Raw genomic sequence first — 22,862 nt, forward strand, 5'->3', positions numbered from 1 at the left:
ACCAAGGTCAGGTACTTATTTTGTTATTTATTTAATGTTCATTAGAATGGTTATGTCAACATCGATCGAACTAATTACATGTATACTTTATTATATTTGAAATCTTAGATGTTTTTATTTACTCCGTAGGAGACTTACCTATTACCAAGCGTTTTTTAGAATCCCTCTTCGATTTTAGGAGCACCCGTGGAAGATCCGAAACCGGTTCCTTTAATCTTAATGTTTCCTGATACCTAAAGTGACCATATTTAAAATAAGTCAATGACGGACAAGTAAGCGTTATAAAATTTTATTTCCATTTCAAAAACAATATACTTAAATAGGTACCTACAACTTTACTTTACCTAACTAAACAAACATAAGTATATATTGACAGTTTATTTTATAAATATTTTTCAGCAGAGTGAACTTTTTTTTGTGTTTCTCCGACCCTAAATGCCTTGTTATGTCACGTTTACCTCCATACCCGATAGAAAACACACTCTTACATTTTTCACAATATACTTCGGAATCCAATTTTGATTTTTTAATGAATGGGTATTCTTTTCCTATATCGTCGGAAAATTTGCACATTCTTTTTGGTTTTGGGCCCATATTAATCTACAAATTTATGAAAAATATTTGATAATTGCTTCTATTACTATTGTAACGTAAGTACTTACTTAATTGTTAACCAGAGGGAGAAGACCAATTAAACTAATCTTCGTTTTATTTTCACTTCAATTGGTTAATTTATCATAAAAATGAAATCGCACGTGTTTTAAAATTGCGCTTGGAAAGCCACACAAGTAATGAACCATGAACGCATCGTACTTGCCGTACCGATACCCCACCGCCCCACCCCGCCCTCTCACCTCTAAAGTATAGTAGTCAAGGTAAACGCGTACGAACCGCCTGCTCGTTAGATTCCGCGAAAAATGAAAGTTGTTCTTTTCCTTTTGTTTTGTGAAGCTATATTATTTTTTCTTTGATCCCTTAAATGCAGGACATTTTGCCGGACATACTATAATGTCGGACGATAAGTTTAAAAAACGGACAATCCGTCCTAATGACGGACGAATGGTCACTTTACTGATACCCACCGCAAGCGATAAATATTGAACTTTTCAATTTAAAAATAAACTTTATCACAATACCGTTCATAAATAGTTTTGTTGAGAGAGTAGCAGTTATCAGTTATTGACTTACTGCGCAACAGTGTACTATTTATTAACATAATGGAGCCAAACAAATTGTTTATAAGTGAAAATATAATAGTTGACAATAAATTTCTCAATGGCGGTATCTTAGTGAATAACGCGGGAAAAATAACAAAAGTCCTACGTCATCATGAAATCGCACCTTACAAAAAATGTCAAAATGTCGAAGTAAGTATCACACAAATGGTTTCGAGTAGAATATATTAGTTCAGTTGCAGATAATCGATGTAGGCACACATGTTATAATGCCAGGAATCGTGGACTCCCACGTTCACGTAAATGAGCCTGGAAGAACGGATTGGGAAGGCTACGAAACAGCCACAAGAGCTGCAGCAGCTGGAGGAGTTACAACAATTGTCGACATGCCCCTGTAGGTCTTGTACTTGTGTATGAACTTGCTTGAAACTCAAAATTACAGAAATTCAATACCACCAACCACCACATTGCACAATTTTAAACAAAAACTGAAAGCGGCCCAAGGGAAAGTTTACGTCGACGTAGCGTTTTGGGGAGGGGTCATACCTGGAAATCAAGTAATACTTGCAAATTAATCCTTTTTCTTATTTACAATTTCAGGATGACTTGATGGATTTGATAAACGCGGGGGTTGTCGGTTTTAAGTGTTTTATGTGCGAGTCGGGCGTTGAGGAATTTCCATGCGTAAACAAAGAGCAAATTGAGGTGGCTATGAAAATTTTGGAAAATACGGACAGTGTTTTGGCTGTAAGTTGTCGATTTCTGGGAATTTTCATATCATTCTGTTATAGTTTCATGCAGAACTTGATGGTAACGGTTCAGCAGCTTCAAATGGTGAGCAATTGATTTCAATCGAAAATTTTAATTTGTTTTCCAGATGATTCGTGTCAGTACAGTACCTTTTTGCGAACAAGACCTGCGTCAATGGAGATCAACGCTATTAAGCTTATTATCGAATTGGCGAGAAATTATAAGTAGGGGATGTCCACACGGTGTCCAAATTCAATGACTTAATTCTTTTAGCGTGAGAGTACACATTGTGCACCTATCTACTGCTGACGCTTTACCAATTATTGCTGAAGCTAAAAAAGATGGAGTTAAATTAACTGTCGAGACTTGTCACCACTACCTAAGCATAAAAAATGAAGACATTCCCGAGAAGGCGACCCAGTTTAAATGTACACCACCCATAAGGGATCTTACAAATCTTGTAAATTGCTTTGTTGTTTCAAACGCACAAATCGACATTGGGTTTTCAGAATTTACTATGGCAGGCCATCAAGAATGGATTGTTGGATATGGTGGTTTCTGATCACTCACCATGCACATCTGACTTAAAGTGTCTGGAATCCGGCAATTTCATGCAAGCTTGGGGAGGAATATCATCTTTGCAATTTGGTAACAAAAATATTGTGAAACTTGGTTTTGCATTAGTTCTAATAGATCTTTCCTTATTTTGGACGCAAGTAAAACAACATGGACTCTCCATCTTTGACATAAATAAGTATATGACTTACATGCCGGCGAAGTTAGTGGGATTGCATAACGTTAAGGGGCAGATAGCAACAAACTACGATGCCGATTTCGTTATTTGGGATCCTCATTCTATTATACATGTAGAACCAGAAATGATTCAGCACAAAAATAAGGTGGACTGATTTATTGTTTAGAAATACATAAGTATTATTCGTGATTTTAGATTACTCCATACTTAGGAAAAAATCTCTATGGTAAAGTATTGAAGACTGTAGTAAGAGGTCATGTGGTTTACGACAATGAGAAATTTGTGAATAAGCCAAATGGAAAATTAATTCAAAATGTGATTAAAGATGAAATTATTTAACATTCATATAATGCTCTTGAAACCCATGAAAGTGATGCAACCTGTACAACTGTGAACATTTAAAATGAAGTGAAACAACTTTATTACTCTTACCTATATTGTACATACATAATTTAGATTTCAACATACTAAAAGTATACAAGGATAAAATTACAGTTAACACATAAATGGATAGCAAAGGGTAGGATACGGTCAGCTAACCACCGGCCTCACAGGGGTATGCAATCACATGCATCCATTATCCGTTGATATGTCGATTCGTGCAAATTCCGGTTTGATTATTTCAGTGTCAAAGTGTATTTATATAGTCCGGAAGTATGGGAAATCAAGAGCGCTTTCACTTTGTCTTATTTTAGATACAACACAATGTTGTAATGCCCTTCGGGTTTTTTGAAATAATACCGGCTCGGATTAAGCTGGCATATATCCCTTAAAAGGAATCTTCCAAGCGATTCAAACAACCGCTGAATCTTTCGTCACGGAAAACGGTGACAATTCTGTTTGAATCAGGTCTGTCGACCTTTTGCACAAACCCGAAATGTCAGTGCAGTATTATGTAACGTGAAGTCCGCAGGTTTCTATAACCTACCACAATTCACACTATAAATAATACATGCAAGTATGGGCAACGGAACCAAATTATATAAAAATTAACACGTCTGGTGAGAAATTAATAATGAATTAAACGGAAAGCTATCGGGAAATAACGAAAAAATAATTCTGGTATCTGGCGGGAATATACTGGAATACGGTTGTGGTATGAATTTCTGGTCGGTTAGAGAGCTTTGGTAAAGGGTTTTAAATGTCATGAAAATTATACAATATAATTGACGGAATAGAAATGAAAGTTTTATTAAAGGAAAAATAAATAAATTTACAAATAATTGGAGTTAAATAACACTAGCGGGCGAAAGCAACGGCAGTCGGTGGCAACCTGAATGTGATGCCGGCGAAACAGGCGGACGGACGAACTCGCGCGCCACCCAAAGATTAAAATCTTGCTTTTGGCCAAGGTCGGCGGTTTCGGAGGTTTGGCACAGCCAATCAGTTAAAGAAACGGCTTAGTCCAAGAATTCGGCGGGCGGTAATGTCGAGGGAAGCACCTAAAACAGAATTACGGCACACGGATACAGTAGCGATCTTCCGCAAGCAACAAAGCATAAATTAATTAGCGGTAGTTACGGAAAATCAAATACAGAGATAGCAAACACTTACCTTTAAAATTAACGATACGGTGTCCTAAATGAAATTTCAAAACGTACGCGAGTACGGTCATTTCATGGAGGGATCGACGGTTTTTCCAACTGACCATGTTTTCGATGTAAACACATTCATAAATGAACACTTCTTTATTTACTTGTGCGGCCTGCGATAAACAAAAATCTGTAATTGGTTTTAAAATTTAGCTCCATTAAGCAACGTTCTAATGAAAGCACTCACGACTAGTTCGGACGCGATTTACTGCAACTCATTTATTTATTTATTATCCCTCTCTTGTTCTGGGCCCTCAACAGGCTTGCGCCCAACTACAGAGTGACTCGCTTAATGCTTTTTAGAGGTCCCTCAGGAGAAGGTCTTAAGTTACTCCGGTATTTACCTTACGAATTAGGAAAACTGCAGGAAAACCTAATTCGGAGTAGCCGGCAGAATGCACGAAACTGGTCTAAGGTAATTCCCATCTCTGCCACAGATGAAAAATTCACCTCAACCCAGGTTCGAACACCCGACCTCTGGATTTATAGTGAAACGCTCTACCCCTGAACCATAAAGCCGGTTTAATTAACTACTATTAATTACACGTACTTAATTTGCCGGATTAAATTTTCCAAATTCGGTAGCCCAGCAATGCCCATTGTTACCTGGAACTTCGGGTCGACGATAATGAAATAAATCACCCGATATTGCAGCTTTAATGTTCATTTCAGGAAATTAAAATCATCTTATAATTACTTAAAGAAGCTAACATTCCAAAATATTAATTTTTCCTTTTCTTCCCCATGCCGAGGGCTGTCGGTTTTGGTTGCTACAAAAATAATTTACACTCCACTGGCACAATAATAAAACTGATCAATTCTATACGGCAACTGGTTTTCTTATCGGCGGCTAAGACGGCACTAGGAATTAAAGCAGGTACTTCAACTTTCTGTCTCCAACTCCTGAGAGAGATAAATAGCTCCCTAACGAAGCGCCTCTAGATACCGGGTGGTTAATATAGCTGGTAACGATCATCTATGTACCCTGTGTTCATAAATTTCGGTATGAAAACTGAGTCCTTCGTTACATTATGGTCGATTCGACGCAACAGTAGGTTCAGTTCTGCTAATGCCTTACAGTTTTCTTACGAAAATCACGTTTGAGTGCATTTCTGTCAAAACGCAGAGCACTTGATACGAAAAAATGTATAGAGAACTAAAGTTTCCACAAAAAAGTTCACGAGTGCATATGCGTATTTTCAACCGTCAGCAATACAAGGCTTATAATACGTAAACGTGTTAATATGCACACATGCCGCCGCAGAGTTGTTTGTCCAAAATTACATGGTCTATCATTTGTGCAAAAAAGTTCATTCAAAAATTGTTGAAGATACGTAGGTATATGCTCTTGTGGACTTTTTTTTGTATAGAATTTAGTCCTCTACAATTTATCTTTTATTCATTTTTTCGTCTCTATTTCAGTTTACCCTTCGTTTCGAAATAAGGTGCTAACGTGATTTTGGTAGGAAAACTCCATAAGACCTCACTAGTGGTACATGGCACGCAGTCGGGGATTAAAGTAAATTTAAAATCATATTTTTAGCATATTTTCCAACTAAGTTGGGTGCGCTATTGCAGCCATTTTCACTGACCGTCTGTCCGAGGCGTTAACTACTCCTACAAGTTGTCCAGATATTTAGTTCGTTTTTCTTGCATTCGGTAGCGTATAGTTCTGGCACCTGATCCAAAGAAAGTCTTGACGATTGAACTGCGCAATGGCAACTTTCTTATTTATTAATATACTTTGTTAAAATTTTAACCACATATGCTTTTAGTAAAAGTAAACATATCGCATATTGTAAACATCAGATTAATGTGCGCATGGGCAGGATGTGCTGTATCAACTGTCTTATTTATCGAGATATCTTTTTGAAATTGTAATCACAGATGCTTCTGTTAATGTACAAACATTAGATGTTGCGCATGCGCAGTAGTGCCAATTTTCTTATTTATGAAGATATTTCTTTGAAATATTGCTGTAGTAGAGACAGGTAAACATATCTTGACACAAGCCCACCACGCAGTTTGGACAAACAGATGCTTGGAGCGTCAATATGTAGAAGAGGTCGCCAGTTTTTTTAATACACACCAAAGAGATTGCAGGAGATCCATTATTTATTATTACATACCTTTGATGTAATTTATATTCCAAATGTGTTATTAATAAAGTTACTGCATATACATCTACATAAGGGTAAATGAAGCTGTACATTGCTAATTGTAGTATTCGAGCATTCCATTGTGTTTGTCTAAAAACAAACGAAGAGCCAGGGAACGCGGAAACATAAGGTTTTAAATGCCACCAGGATTTGGTGAATTACTGAGATATACAAACCGATATGCATAACAGAGACTTCGTGCATTTTTAACATTCTCGAAACTGCGGTAAAATTTGACTTCGCATCTCATATGGTAATATTCACATTCTACCCTTATATCTATCGTGAAGCACAACATGAATCAATTTGTAAATAAAATAAGGGTAGATGGGAGATTTATGGAAGGAATATTGAATTCCATTCCTTTTATTTTCTTGTGGCAATCTTAAGACAATTTCCTATATTTTATGAGTGAGTTGATTCAATTTAAGATTGAATCTGGTACCTGAACCTTGAAACAAGGAGGAATCGAGCTCTTTTATAAATGTGCACAAAAATTTAGAATTATTGTTCACAATTTTCCGTTATACGGTATATGCGACAGGAAATAAAATAACGAATTCCGACCGTGCAGAAGAAACCGCAATAAAACTGCAGTTTTGCAGGAATTATTAATACAGTCGACGAAGGGTTCCAGTCGTATTATTTTGTGTTTCAAATTGCGAGGTATTAAATGCAAGACGGGAAAATTTGGAGAATGCTCGCCTTATTTATATTCATAAAAACGTATACCGCTCCTTTTGTCTTGCAGTCAGAGGGAGTATCGATTAAATGCATTATTTATTAACAGGCAACCAAATCTGGGTTTAAATGATTGAGGCGAAACGCGTTCCGCAGCGCGGCACATCCGATAAAGGTCCCAGATTGAAGTGCCCTCGTTTAATTTTTAACACGAAGATACGGCTGAACGATGTAAAAGGAACGATATTGCTGATACTTGGCTTTCGAGTTTGGAATTTTTTCGTTTATCAATTGCATTTTATCAAAAATATTATACTACTTTGAATTCCCTATAAGAATTTAGTGGCAGATGCTGAGGGTGAAAACTCCACGATTTCTTGTAGAAATGAAATAAATTTTAGGACATAATTATTAAAAAGAGTGTAGTTTTCAGTTAAATAAAATGCTCGGACGTTCTTATTTAGCGATTTAGCCTATTGGTGTTCAAACTATCAAATTCTTAGCTTCGAGCTAATTCAATTACTAAAAATTGATATATTCAAAAGTCGCGCTTACGAAAACGAAGACTACAACCAGTGATAATACCGTGTTGTAAATACTAATTGCTCCGACCAACCTCAATACACTTTAACAACACAATTCAAACAAAAAAAAATGAAATTCAGATAAATCCAGGAGTAAGTTCACTAGACATTTTACTGACACACTAAGTAATGAAAAATGTAAAGAAAAAACTAGCGTTACGTAATAAAAATGCGTAACCTTGAACATAACTTAAAACAAAATTACACGGTAGAATTACAATCAAAGCTATTAACACTTATGCCACACCAGTCTCACATACTCTTTTGTAATTATACGTTGGCACAAATACAGATTTAGAACAAATATAGAGAAACACCGGTACACTATTAACAAAACACCATATACATCACCCTCACTACTCAATTATACAATTGTACCTTCCTCGTTCGCAAGGAGGTAGAGGACTTACAGACATAAAACCATTGCACCAAACACAAATACACACAACCATACATATTCATCTTCACGGATGGATCTAAAACAAAGGAAGGAATAGACACTGGTATTTACTCCAAGAACTGAACGTCTGTATCACCGAACTGTATTCCAATTAGTGTTAGTAGGACTAACGCTTAGTCCAAGCAAAGTTCTTAAGCATAGGTAACATAAAGAACAAAACTATCAGAGCTTCCAGGGCTGCCATTCCGTGTATGAATGTGTGTAGTTGTAAAGGTCCCTGGTTCCATGTGTCGGCTATTACTTTGCTTTTTAAATATACAAGCTCTACGTCATATTAAAATTACATGTACGAATTTTTTCTTCAATTTTAAGGACTTCATTAGGTTTTGTTGGATTTAACGAACAAGTCGAATAATACAGAACGAGGACAATATTTTGTCGGCAACTTAACTCACATTAGCGTTTAAGAACCTCACGAATCGACATATTGAATCAATTTACATGCGACAAAATTGACGTAACCATTCACAAGTGTGACTAGGGCAGTAAATCAATGCAGGGATAAATTCAACACTCTTTTAAACGAGAAACATTTACTTGAGTGAAGCTTCAACCAAAATGGAGGGTGAACGTATCGCCGAGAAAAATATTCAATCATAAAATTAATCAGTGTAAACAGGTAGTTGAACGACTTGCATTGGAAAACGAAAAATAACTTGAAAGTTGAAAGGAAAAAACCTAAGAAGTCTGGAAGAGCTATCCTGTATATCACAGAATTAGATAAATCTCAAAGGCATGTTGAATTATAAATTAGACTACTGGATTTATTAAATTTATAGCAGCTAAAACAAATCGTAATGGAAAGTTTACGTACATTCGGGTGCTTCTCTAGAATATTAGAATACTCCTAAAATATTGCGAAACTCACAGATAATCCCTATAATAACAATAGCAATGAAGTTTAATTTTGGTAGATAAATAAAATCCAATTATTTTCAGCCTTGCCTTTCAGTCTGGGTTTTGAAGTGAGGACAAAGTAGGTTCCGCAACGTTATTCAGCATAATTGGTGAATTGCTATTAGTCTGAAAGTGTGAGTCCAACAGTCGCAGTTGGGCTAAGTAGATTCCTTGCCATCTTCATTAATCATTCTCCTCTCTCAATTCCATTTTATCCTTAAAGCTATCAACAGAAATAAGCACTGAAGACAGACGAATTATTGCAAATACACTTTATTACTCTCTAATGAAATTAACATAATTCCTCACTCCGTCGTTGCTTTTCTTTTTGATTGATTACAAGAAACTTAATTATGTTCGAGGGATTAAGCACAATTTTGTTGCGATATTAAATATTTCAAGTAATTTTGAACATATACGATATAACAGAGTTAAAGTGGTCCGTCAGTTTTAACCCTCATCAAATTTTCGTTAGAACGACAAATATTTCATACGAGACCTTTAATGTTCAGACAACGGAATTTTACCAACGCCATTTTACAAGATTCCCGTCAATAAAACAAAGTAAGTGAGCTTCAGCTATGAGCATAATATCACTCGGGGCAATCTTTAATTTCGTGGCTTATCCATCAGATTCTTATCACTTCGTCAAACTTTACAACTCGAGCAAATCGATATTGATTTTTCAACTACGTGTGGATGTTATCTACCCTGTTCCTGACAGGAAATAGGCCATCTCTTTTGTGATTATGCAGTATGGTACTTTCAACGTACACATTACGTATATACAGGGTGGAAACTTTGTATGGAATACATCAGACCACTATTTTGTTGTGACCACACACTGACCACAAATCTAAAGTAAGTAGATTGGTAACAAACTTTTTATAATTTTGGATATCATAAACACTTTCTTTAAAAAGAAGATATATTCAGCGTTCCAGGCAAAAACCCTGTATATAGGGCGATTCGCTCGGAATTAATGTTAACGGAACTAACAGGCTATGCTTTAATCATTTGTCGTAGTTATGGATACATCTGCATTTATTACAAAATTTGACATTCTAAACAATAATAATAATAGTAATAATTTTTTTTAGGACCCTACATAACTTCACCAGACACAGACACTAATCGTTACTTGATTTTAATCCGTGCGATTAGTTAACCAGGCTAGACCTGAGTTCTCACAAGAAACACCGACCATAATAATAATAATGTCTTTTATTAGCTACATTACAACTGAATCCATACATATATAAAGTACATACAAGGCGACTTATAAGTAGTAAGCAGCAGAATCTTCGAATTTAGTTACAAATCCTGGAAACAGTCAGGGTGGTGGAGAATTTGTACGCGGCTCGTATACTTCACTGGTCGCTCGCCTTCATTTTCGCCTTGGGCGAGGATTGCCCCAATAGCGTATTGGGTGGCGTCTGTCATGATAACGAACGAAAGTTGTGGATCAGCTTGTAATATAGGCGAGCTGGTTAGAAGCGTTTTGACTGCTTTAAAGGCGTCTTTGTTGGGTCTGTGCCGATGCCTTCGGGTGTGATTATGTGTCCCAGGTATCGCATCTGCTCCCTTACGAAATGATATTTCTTCCACCGGGTCCTCAGGTTACACGGGCACAGACGAGTGAGGACGGCGATGAGGTCGTGCAGATGGGTCGTAAAATCCTTTGATAGCACGATTATGTCGTCCAAATAGGCGTGTATTGTGATGCCGACTAGCTGGGCCTTTACGTGATCTACGAGGCGCTAGAAGGTCACTGGGGCATTCCGTAGCCTAAATAGCATTCTTTTATAACGTTATAACAGTTTATCTCTGTCGGCGTTGTCGGCCGGAAGGTCCATAGTAGATTCTATGGTTACTTTCGTAATTGTTCCATTTTTAATTCTTTGAAAGATGGTTCTTTTATTGTTGGTGGAAGAATTTTAATTCTTATCCCTCCAGCGTCATTGTGTTGCAAAATGAATCACAACCAATGGAACTATTTAAAAAATATTTAATACCCTTTGGAAAGGGGGGCGTTTTCAATGACAAAATATTCTTTACTCAAAAATATACATGGTTGTTACTGTCTAGATATAATAGGAAACAACTTAAATCGAAGTTTCTAAATTCGAATTGTGGGTGTAAGTTTCGATAAGTTTGGAATTGCGTCACGTACGTCGCATGCTCTATTAGATATGACTTGCATACGTTTCGATACAATTGAATCATAGATATTTGCTCGGATTGAAAATCGAACCGATTACAAAATACAATCATATCCAATTTTCGGTATCGTACATTTGTCGAATAAAACTGAAACGCTTCAAGTAAAAAGTTTCGAATTGTAAAATAAACAAAACGTCTTTGTCTAGCCAAGTTTAGTTGATTTGGATTATGTAAAAGGATTTACGGGAGTAGATCGACGTTTTAATTGAAAACTTATTAGCGGTTCGTTTCGCTTGGCTTCCCTTAGACAAAACGGAGTGCGTCGGCTTTATTAATTCTTCCAAGTTTTGTCTATAAGTTGGTAAACTTGTACAGTTCGTCGTTAGATATTCTAATTGTAAAATCAAAGATCGTCTTTCATTGAATAATGTATATCGCTCTAGGAAGAGAATATGCGGTTCTGCGTTTTTCGTTCATCATCATAAATAAATATTAACTTTATTTTACATTAAATGATAAACCAAGAGCAGAATTTACTTCTCCATATAAATGTAATTAAAGCGACTTTTGTGTTATGGTTTTGGTATAAAAATTACTCCTGGGAATTACTCCAGAATAATTGGTGGAGCGGTTTTACTAACGATATGCAACATTGGTAATAATTTCAGTTCTCAATTTTTAAGTAAATGCAAATTAACGTACAGTACAAAAATGTAATTGGAATTACATTACAACCCGAATGATTTTTATGTATAATATGAAGTTTCGTATCCCTTTTATTCTTGTTCATAATCTGGTAATTTGCAGTAAAAGGCATGAAAAGGGTCATTACGCATTTCAAAAATCGGCACTGAAATATCCGTTGTGTACATATAGTCCGGCCGGGAGGTGGCGTCAAATTTTGATGGTGATTTTGGCACGATTTCTATGAGTTGATAATGGTAGTTAGTACGTGTTGAATTATTAAAATTGATGTGAGCTGGCGCGACTCCGTGGCTTTTGGGCGCGGGAGGATGCGAAACTTGAAGAAAAGAAAATATTTTTGAATCATTTCGGCAAAGCTGAAAAAGTGATAATGATTAATTTATAAAACCTTGATCTTAAAAAAATGTGTCAGCTGGATTGGATCCGGGGAAAAAAGTGTTAGTAATGTAAACATGTCGGAAAATTCATGAAAATCGGAGCATTTTGGCAAAGCTGAAAAAAAGGGGGGTCCTGAAATAGTCATATTATATGCATGAGCATGCATGAATGGAATGTGTAAGTTTTTATTACAATTATCATAATATAACATACTAATAAGGTGATTGCACCAATCATTGACCGACGTCCATTGATTGACCTATTTCACATTTATATTAATAAAATAAGAAGTGTGTTAGAGATTAATTAAAAAAAAATCAAAACGTGACAGTTACAACGCTAAAGTTGAATTTGGCAACATCGTTTTTGGTTGGTAAGCTGCATGTGAACTGGAAAAATAATCTATTAGTGTTGCAGTCGGAGTTAGTGTGTCGGAGCGGCCATTTGCTATTTCAAAGGTTAACGGTAAGTATGACATAAACTTCTATAAATTTGGTATCACATAGGGCACGTGATAGTGATTATTTCTTATATTGTTTGAAAGGACACGGTGTGCCCTTTTTAAAAGAAAACATGTTGTTCGTCGCGATTAATAAAATACTTTTAATTGGTGGTTCGTTTATTAAGATGTTTGCTTGACTGCATCGTATTTTCGACTGACTTTCTTTGGGGTAGAAAAGTTCTGCAGCTACCTGCTCTTTCTCCCCGGCGGTCACCCACCGCAGGTATAATTTGTTCGTACATACTCCCGCCCGTTGGAAGATCACAATACTTGCAACAATATCGAAACATGTGTACACTATTATCTAAATTGTATATACATATGAAGCAAAGAACTGGATTCTTAATGTTAACTTAGGGATATGTAAATATTGGTAATTTTATTATACATAACAAAAGGATTTCTTTAAATTTAACATAGACTTAATTTAAAAGACTAGGAGTTAATTTACAAGCTAATTTATAGGGAGCTTGCACAATTTGTTCACGGGTCGTTTAAACACACCACTAGCGGTTTTCACATTCACTACTCGAACGACATCATCAGTTCCTGGGAACGTTTCTTGGACGCGCCCTAGTTTCCACTGCAATGGCGGCAAGTTGTCTTCCTTCACGATAACCATTGCTCCTGTTTCCAGGTTGGTGTCGGTTGCCTTTTGCCACTTCGGAATTTGCTGAAGGGTTGTGAGGTACTCCTTGTGCCAGCGACGCCAGAAATGCTGTCTCATCTGCTCGATTAATTGGTACCGTGATAATCGATTTAGTTTGATTTCGGTATAATCAGGTTCGATTATCAGAGCCGGTGGTTCACCGATTAAGAAATGTCCGGGAGTGAGAGGTAATAGGTCATTAGGATCGTTGCCTAGGGATGTAATGGGACGCGAATTCAAACAAGCCTCAATACATGCCAAAACCGTAAAAAACTCTTCGTACGTCAACAACGTCTGTCCAATCACACGTTTGATGTGATCTTTCACGGATCTAATTCCTCTTTCCCATATGCCTCCAAAATTTGGAGCCCTTGGCGGTATAAAATGCCATTTTGTTTTATATTGAGACATGAAGATTTCTAATTCGTTTTTAAAATTTTGATTACGCCACAGCATTTGTAGGTCTTTCAATTCGTTTCTCGCGCCTATGAAATTGGTGGCATTATCTGAATAGATGTTTTGAATAACGCCTCTGCGAGAAATAAAACGTTTAAAGCAATTTAGAAAGGCGGGTGTGGTTAAATCACTCACCAACTCTAAGTGTATCGCTTTAGTTGAAAAACATACAAATAGACACAAATACGCCTTTGTAGTTTTTCTGGAACGTACATTTCCTTGTTTAATTAGAAATGGACCACCAAAATCCACTCCGCAATTAGTAAATGGCCTTAGTGGCTCTAAACGGCTTGAAGGTAAGTCGCCCACGAGAGGTCGCATACCTGAAGGTTTGTTTCGGAAACACGAAATGCATCCGTGTATTATTTTTTTTACCACTGATTTACCCCCTGGGACCCAGTAATTCTGCCTTAGGGCGTACAGAGTCGCTTGAACTCCTGCGTGCAGTAACATACGATGTTGGTAAGTTACAATCAACTTCGTAATGTGATGCTGTTTCGGAAGTATTATTGGAAATTTTGCATTAAATTTCATATGCCTTGCGTTCGACAGTCTACTACGTACTCGTAATACACCATCTTCGTCTAGAAAGGGATTTAAGTTAACTAAATTACTGTTGTTTTTTAATTTTTTACCATTGATTAAAGTTGTAACTTCATCAAAATAAACTTGCCTTTGTGCCATGATTAGTGTTTTTATTTCGGCGCTTTTTAATTCTTCTACCGTGATATCGATGGATTTGTAGCTCTCCCGCTTGTTAACATCCTTACAGTTTGTAATAAATCTGTATAAGTATGCACATATTCGTGTAAGTTTAGAGAATGAAGAAAATTTTTGAATAAATGGTAATGATATTGATGTTGTCGTAGTTAAAGTAACGGTTTTTTGTTCAGGTATCGTTTCTGGCCTTCCCTCTTTAACAGAAAAGCCTTTTAAGTGAGATATGTTATTCTTAAGAAATGTTGGTCCGTTAAACCACAATTCCGAGTTAATCAGGTGGTTGCTACTTGTACCTCTTGACACTAAATCTGCTGGATTATCTTTTGTTGCAACATGATACCAGCGAGTTTTATCGCACAATGAATGAATTTCACTAACCCTATTGGAGACGAATACCTTCCACGTATTTGAGGGAAAGGATAACCACGACAAGACTATTGTGGAATCACACCAAAAATATGTTTCAGCAAATTTCGTATTTAGTATAGTAATCAGTTTGCTTGCTAATTGCGCAGATAATAATGCTGCACATAATTCCAAACGGGGAATTGTAAGAGTTTTTAAAGGTGCAACCTTAGATTTAGCGCACAGTAAGTGAACATGATACTTGTTATTGAAGTCTTGGATTCGAATGTATGCGCAACAACCATAAGCCAATTGGGACGCATCGCTAAATGTATGAAGCTCTATTCGTTTATAAGGGTATACAGGAATTACCTTCCGCGGGATTTTAAAATCATTCAGCACACCCATGTTATCTATGTTTTTTAAAAAATCATTTGCGAGTTTATTATCAACTGGTTCATCCCAATCGGTTTTTAAAGACCATAATCGTTGCAATAACATTTTGAAGGAGATGATAACGGGTGACAGTAGTCCTAAAGGGTCGAAAATTTGCGCCACGACCGATAGGATACATCTTTTTGTGATTTTATTAAGTACGGCCTCCTTTATTTGATAAGTTATTACGTCATTTTGACTGTGCCATGACAGACCTAAAGTTTTAGTAGTATGAATCGTATGCTCCTTTGCGAATAATTTATGAGCAACTGTATCATCTAGATTTAGACCTTCTAGTAGTCGCGTATCGTTGGATGACCACTTCGTAAGCTTGAATTTTGCTTGATTAAGTATATGTACGAGATCATTACGAAGTTGATTTGTTTCTTCAAACGTGTTACCTCCTGATAAAAGATCGTCAATATAAAAATCGTTTAGTATCACTTGAGTAGCAATGCCAAACTTGTTCTGATTTAGAAACGCTAATTCATTTAAACATCTTACTGCTAGAAACGGAGATGATGTGATTCCAAATGTAACGGTTGTAAGATTGTAAGTTTTAATTTCGTGAGATTTATCATCCCTCCACAGAATTCGTTGATACTGCCATTGTGATTCGTCTAACCTGATTTGAAGATACATTTTAGTAATATCGGCCGAAATTACGAATTGATGCATTCGAAATCTACACAAAATTGAAAATAGATCTTGTTGTAAAGCAGGACCCGAATAAAGGGTGTCGTTCAGACTGATACCATTGTCACTTTTAGCAGAAGCATCGAAAACTATACGCACTTTGGTGGTCAGACTGCTTTCCTTTATGACAGCATGATGCGGTAAATAAAACGCATCTTTAGTATCGACCTCGTTGTTGGCAATTGGTTTTAAATAATTTTGATTAATATATTCTGAAATATTTTGATGGTACTCCTTTTTCAAAGAATGTTGACCTTCTAACTTTTTCTCCAATTTCAGGAAGCGGCTTAATGCCAATTGCTTTGAGTTGCCGAAAGTTGGTGCGTCCGGATTAAACGGTAATTTAACTACAAAACGACCCTCGGCATCCCTTTTGTGATTATTTTTGAAATGCTCTTCGCAGTAGTCTACGGTTTGTGTTAGAAAGGGTCTCATACCTGCATCTACTTGTTCAATTTCCCAAAACCTTTGCAGCTGTGTTTCCAGCTTGTGAATAGAGGAGAAGTGACAGGAAGTCATAAATTGTTTGTTAATCGGATAATGGACGGCACCTGAAACTATCCACCCTAACCACGTGTTTTGTAAAAGCGGCTTGCCCTTACCGAGCGGTAAATGACCGCTGCGAATTATCTCACAGTATGTCTCGGCGCCTATGAGCATGTCAATTTCACCAGGAATGTTGAAATTAGAATCTGCTAATTTTAAGTTACTGGGAATTTGGAGATGGTCAATGTCAAAGAACTGCGGCGGTAATTGCTCAGAAATTTCTTTAACAATGAGACACTCTAGATTTGTTACAAAATTCGAATGATTAGAGTACATGGTAATGCGTACTAATTTGTTGAGTGCAGTATTGTTTCGATTAATACTGGTCACCAAAAAGTTTGTGGGAACAGATGGCAATCTTAATTTATCAAATGCCTGTTTTGTTATAAAACAACTGTGTGATGCATTGTCTAGTAAGCATCGAAGTTGATGTTTCCGACCAACACCATCGCCAACCATTACTAACGCGGTATTTAGTAAAACTTGTGGATGATTAGTGTCCGTGAATAAATTCGTACTGGTAGTTGCCATGGAAGATGACTGCTCCTGAATGGAAACTCCATCGTTTTGAAGTTGCAAATCATCGTCCTTGTGTATTAAAACATTATGGGCTTGCTTACAAATTACGCACCATTTTATTCTGCACTTCTCTTGTGAATGATTTCCCTTTCCTAAACATTTAAGGCACAGACTGAGCTGTTTAGCTTTCTTTATTCGGTCATTAATACTTAAATTAAGAAAATCGGGACATTTAAATGCAACCCGATGATCGGTTTGATTACAAATATCGCACGCCGGCGCCGCTTTATTTATACTGACGTAATTGCTCGTTTTTTTACTTTTATTTGGGAGCTGATTATTTGTTTTGTCCATAACCCCTAACTTACTTGGTCCGGGTGTGGGTGTGTTAATCGAACGCAAAATATTAAATCGTTTTTCTAAAAAGTCCGTTAATTCTAAAAGGGTTGGTAACTTACTCGACAGGGTAGTTTCCCATTCTTTTTTTGTATAAAAGTCAAATTTAGCTGCAATGAGAGGAACAATTAAAGGATCCCATGTAGAGGTATCTATCTCTAATGCGTTTAATGACGCTAGGTTTTGAGTGATATCATCAATTAATTGCCGAAGCGGAGCATGTGAATTTTTAATTAGTTGAGGGCTATTTATAATTTTTTGGACATGTTCTGTGACAACAAGTCGCATATTTTTGAAACGTTTTGCTAAAATTTCTAAGGCCTTCGGATAGTTGTCATTAGTTACCTTTAGAACGTTTATCGATGCACTTGCTTCTCCTGTTAAACAACCCTTCAAATACTCTAACTTATCAGCGTTTGATAATTTTTCGTTCTTGTGAACGCTACGGTCAAAACGATCAAGGAATGAATGATATTCCGCGTAATTACCGTCAAATTTCGGAAGCTCTAATGTAGGTAGCTTTACCTTCAGAGGATTTTGAATTTGATCGCGCAATGGAGTTTGATGGTTTGAGGCCCTATTCGATTCAAAATTCTCGATATGTTGTTCAATCAAAGCCAATACACGAAAGTAATTAGTTTCGAAATTGAGCCGTTCGTTAACATCGTTGCTTATCGCCTTGGACTCCTCAATTTTGTCTTGAATTTCGTCAAATTGATTAAACATTGCATTTATTGTGGGAATTCTGACCTTTAATTCCGTGATGCTTTGTTCAGAGTCATTAAATTGTTCAATGAACGTTTGCATGCGCGAGAATTTGTCTTTAATAAAATTGCGTTTGTTGATTAAGTTTTCCACGCCCTTTGTCATGATTAAGACTTGTTTGAATTAGTTAGGATTTACAAGAAAGGATTAAGAAAAAGTGAGAACCACCGACTTACCGCAGACTTTTGTGACGCCCCAGGATGATTCCGCCTTTCCCTTTGACTGTGAAGAAATGCGACGTGGTTCCGTGAAGGCTGGCTACTTCGCACTGTGTTTTAGTTTTAGTTGTTTAAGTTTTCTACCTCGCGACTTTATTTATTGCGATATATTTATTTATTTCTAAATCCGGCTCGAAGGACCATATGTTCGTCGCGATTAATAAAATACTTTTAATTGGTGGTTCGTTTATTAAGATGTTTGCTTGACTGCATCGTATTTTCGACTGACTTTCTTTGGGGTAGAAAAGTTCTGCAGCTACCTGCTCTTTCTCCCCGGCGGTCACCCACCGCAGGTATAATTTGTTCGTACACATGTTCCTTTTTTAACTGGAAATCGTCAAAAATGAATGGTCAATTACTGGAACAAGAATAACGGACAGTCGCCCAGTTATGGACCAATAGGTCACTTATTAGGACATTAGTACCTTCGCTAATTATGTATTTCGACCGTACAGTATTATGGCTATCTTATGCCATAATGCGGTTTTGCACTTTAATAAAATTCATTTTTACGATGACCAGTCTTTGACCTATCCAAATCGTATTTTTTGTGAATTAATTGACTATTATAGTAAATGGTCAAACAATGGAGCATTTAAGCTGTCCAATAATGGTACATAAAACGGACAAAGAGTGGATGAATCTCGCTTAAGTTTTAAAATTAAATGTATGGCTTTAATGCATTTTTCAACAAATGATATTTTCAATTATGTTTTTAAATATAAATGATCGTTAAGACGTAATAAATGACCTATTCAACATGTATTGCAAATGCCAGAAAATTGTAGTGAATGTAATGGTCGTTCATTAGTACTACGATTGGTCAATTAATGGCTCATTTATAGACGTTGAGTTATAATTTGTATTGCAGCAGAATCCAGTATTAATTAAACCATGGCGCCAACAAAAAATCCAAGCTATACTCCAGCAGACCTAGAAAATGCAATTGAGGAAGTACGTAATGGCGTTAGCTACTATAAAGCGTCAAAAAAATATTCAATCCCAAAAACTACTTTAATCTATAAATTTACGGGAAAGACCCTTCTAACTCGTAAAATGGGTCCAGAGACAATATTAACTTTAGATGAAGAGAAAACACTGAAAACACTCGTAAAATGGCTTTTCCATTTACAAAATAGGGGTTTTCCGGCTTCAAAATCATGCCTGTTAGATAGTGTACAGATTTTAATAAAAGATTTAAAAAGGAAAACTCCTTTTACCAACGATCGACCTGGTACGAGGCATTCATGCGTCGAAATCCAGAAGTAAGTGTTCGAGTCTCTCAAAATTTAACAAATGCTAGATCGAGTGTTACAAAAGATAAGTTACAAAGTTGGTTTTTGGAGGTGGAAAATTATTTTACAGAAAACTTTTTGTTGGACGCAATTTCCGATGGCAGCAGGGGGTGTTTAATTGTGATGAGACGGCTGCATTTCTGTGCCCCAAAGACAACAAAGTTTTGGTCCGTAAAGGAGAACGGGCCGCCTATAATTTTGTCAACAACGACGAAAAAGAATGCATAACAACATTATTCATGTGCAGTGCTAGTGGTATCTTAGCCCCGCCAATGATACTTTTCAAATATAAAAGGATGCCACAAAAAATTGCCCATTCTGTACCACAAGATTGGGGAGTTGGTATTACTGATAGTGGTTCGATGACAGGCGAAAGTTTTTTTGAATATATTACAAACATTTTTTATCCGTGGTTAATAAAAGAAAACGTTGAGTTCCCAATTATATTGTTTGTAGACGGCCACACATCCCACTTAACACTGAAGTTAAGTGAATTTTGTTCACAAAATAAAATTACATTGGTAGCTTTGCTGCCAAACGCAACTCATATTCTGCAGTCACTGGATGTTGCGTTCTTTCGTCCATTCAAGCAGCAATGGAAAGCTAAAGTTTTTGAATGGAGAATGCAAAACAACGGACAAAAACTAAGTAGAGACGAGTTTGGGGTGTTACTGGAAAAGACGTTGCTTAGTATGAACGGTACAGATAACATTCTGAAAAATGGATTCCGTACGTGTGGTATATATCCTTTCAATTCGAAAAGTATTGATTACAACAGATACTTTAAGACCACGGAAAGCAGTGGCCATACATTGCATGAAAGTACGGCAGAAATTACAGAAGATAACGACGGCACAGAAAAGTATAAACAATTTTTGGGCTTCTTAGAAAAAGATATCCCGGATAAAATTGATCTTTTTCAACAATGTACTACTGAATGGACTGGAAACGTAGAAGACAAAAGTTTGTTTTGTTTGTGGAAAAACGTGTCTCAAAAAGCATCAAGGAGTATTGATATATCAACAAATACAGGAGAATTGATAGATGAAGTTTTAAAAGAAGGGAATGTATCTTTTAATGCAGACGACGCCAATAATTTCTTTATTGACCTCGACGAAGAAGAATTTGTCTTGTTAAGCAATAATGTTCAAAATTGTACACCTTCCAAGACACCAATGAATAATAATGAACTTATAGTGATTAATATAAATAATAGCACATTGTATAACGGAGCTCTCTCTAGTAACGGTGAGTTTTCAGGTTAATTAGTCCTTATAACAACATTGATCTATGTTTCATTTTCAGATTTAAATACCGTTAAGCAAGATGAACATAACAGTGAACAAATGAATAACGTTACAATAGAACACACAAATCCCCAAGTAACCCCAGAACCACCCGCAACAATAAGTGAAGAAAATGAAGATAATAAAAATACACTTCAAGAACAAGGTTAGTACATACAAATAACGAGATGTATACCGTACCAATGTACATAGTATATTTACTAATGAGTTCATATCATTATACCAAATTAATATGCCTGTTGTTTTAAGACTTCAATAAGATCAAAGAAAGTGAGTCAGCTCAAGTGGCAGAACCATGTAACAACCAACAACATGAAGATGCTCCGGAGTTACCTCAAGTTCAGGTTCAAGGTCAGTATTGAGCCTGAAGTCTAATTTTATTTTTTTTCCATCTATTCCTCAAGATTTATCCGGTGTTCCAACCCCATTCAAAAGATGTTTGTTTTGGCCAGGACCACAGCCGCAAAAATCCAACATTAAGACAAAGAAAAAAATTCATTCTGTTGCCTCTTCTGAGAGATGGCAGGAATACCATAAGAAATTGCAAGACGAGAAGGATAAAAAAGATGCTGACAAAGAACGACGGAAAGCAGATAGGGAAGCAAAAAAGAAATTGAAAAGTGACGCAAAAGAAGGTGACCAGAATAAAATAGAAAACAAGAGGCAGAAGAACGTCTTAAAATAACACTGTGACTATAATACCGGCGTGTCCGGGAAAAATAAGAAAAATGGTAATAGTGAAGAGAAAGCACAATGTAATGCGACAGAACATGTGACAAGGAAAAATAAGAGAAAGGACAAAGATAGTGAAGAGATAGGGAAATACGTCATTGTTGAATATGATGACCAATTGTACCCTGGTGTAATAATTGGCGTGGACGAGGAAAACAAAAGATTTAAACTAAAAACAATGGAGAAACAGGACACTGAAAGTAGAAACTGGAAATGGCCCGAGAAAGATGATATACTCTGGTATAAAAAACACAAGGTTTTGGAATACATACAAACCCCCATTTCTATAAACGGCGTTTACATTGTGAAAGAAATGGACGACATAAGCTAGAATATATTACAATTTTGTATAGTTATTGTAATCTTATAATATGGGATATTATACTTACTTAGTTTCACTGTAATGATTAAATAAACAATGAAAGAAGGTATCGGTCAATTATTGAAGCACATACCAGTCAAAGAGTAGAACGTAGTAAGATTGTGCCAGGTCAATTATTGGTGCCACAGCAATTTTTTGATAAAAAGTACTGAAACAACTTTTTGTTACGTCAATTTAAGGAAAAGTAATATTTTTTAAAGCATGAATCTCTAAGCTTTCACTTGCCGTGCAGTGTGACCTCCCACTCCATATTCTCACTTTGCAATAATCTGAAGAAGGTACAAGTTGGGCTTAAGGAGTCAATCAGTCCAATTCTGTAACTTAAAATAACCTTAGCAACTTGCTAATAGTGAAGGTAATTGCTAGATGAGCAATCTTTGTTAAAAGTGGTATTCTGTACTGACAAACTGAGCAAAGTTGCCTAAAATTTTAACAATTCAATTGCTTGACCCTAGCAATAGGTAAAGTGCTGTTGTTAAGTCTTAGCAAGTGTATTTCACCCGTTCATATATGGCAGGTGGATGGTTTAAATACGAATTTTTAAACGCTGTGATTCTTCCCATAATTCATCTAGTTTTTAATATCGTTTGGAGCAGTTCTT

The 22,862-nt window shown here is 36.3% G+C and overlaps 2 protein-coding genes across 4 annotated transcripts; both read left to right on the top strand.

Moving 5' to 3' along the window:
• Nucleotides 1-825: 825 nt before the first annotated feature.
• Nucleotides 826-3,101, top strand: LOC116159615 (allantoinase-like). Of its 2 annotated transcripts, none has more exons than XM_031472637.1 (10): nucleotides 826-1,367; nucleotides 1,412-1,569; nucleotides 1,618-1,732; nucleotides 1,776-1,922; nucleotides 1,967-2,009; nucleotides 2,053-2,149; nucleotides 2,199-2,385; nucleotides 2,435-2,573; nucleotides 2,619-2,824; nucleotides 2,875-3,101. In XM_031472637.1, the coding sequence occupies exons 1-10, from the start codon at nucleotides 1,218-1,220 to the stop codon at nucleotides 3,016-3,018; spliced, it is 1,386 nt and encodes a 461-aa protein (XP_031328497.1). In that variant the 5' UTR covers nucleotides 826-1,217; the 3' UTR covers nucleotides 3,019-3,101. The 2 variants fall into 2 exon arrangements, with proteins under 2 accessions (XP_031328497.1, XP_031328498.1); XM_031472638.1 differs by having other exon boundaries at nucleotides 828-1,367; nucleotides 1,418-1,569.
• Nucleotides 3,102-12,803: 9,702 nt separating this feature from the next.
• LOC116160162 lies at nucleotides 12,804-22,400 on the top strand. Of its 2 annotated transcripts, XM_031473404.1 has the most exons (5): nucleotides 12,804-13,023; nucleotides 18,839-21,088; nucleotides 21,146-21,292; nucleotides 21,397-21,498; nucleotides 21,552-22,400. In XM_031473404.1, exons 2-5 carry the CDS (start codon nucleotides 20,080-20,082, stop codon nucleotides 21,830-21,832), a joined length of 1,539 nt encoding a protein of 512 aa, XP_031329264.1. In that variant the 5' UTR covers nucleotides 12,804-13,023; nucleotides 18,839-20,079; the 3' UTR covers nucleotides 21,833-22,400. The 2 variants fall into 2 exon arrangements, with proteins under 2 accessions (XP_031329264.1, XP_031329191.1); XM_031473331.1 differs by lacking the exon at nucleotides 12,804-13,023 and having other exon boundaries at nucleotides 18,832-21,088.
• The last annotated feature ends 462 nt before the right edge of the window (nucleotides 22,401-22,862 follow it).

This window comes from Photinus pyralis, unplaced genomic scaffold, assembly GCF_008802855.1.
Source record: "Photinus pyralis isolate 1611_PpyrPB1 unplaced genomic scaffold, Ppyr1.3 Ppyr1.4_LG1, whole genome shotgun sequence".
NCBI classification, from domain to species: Eukaryota; Metazoa; Arthropoda; class Insecta; order Coleoptera; family Lampyridae; genus Photinus; species Photinus pyralis.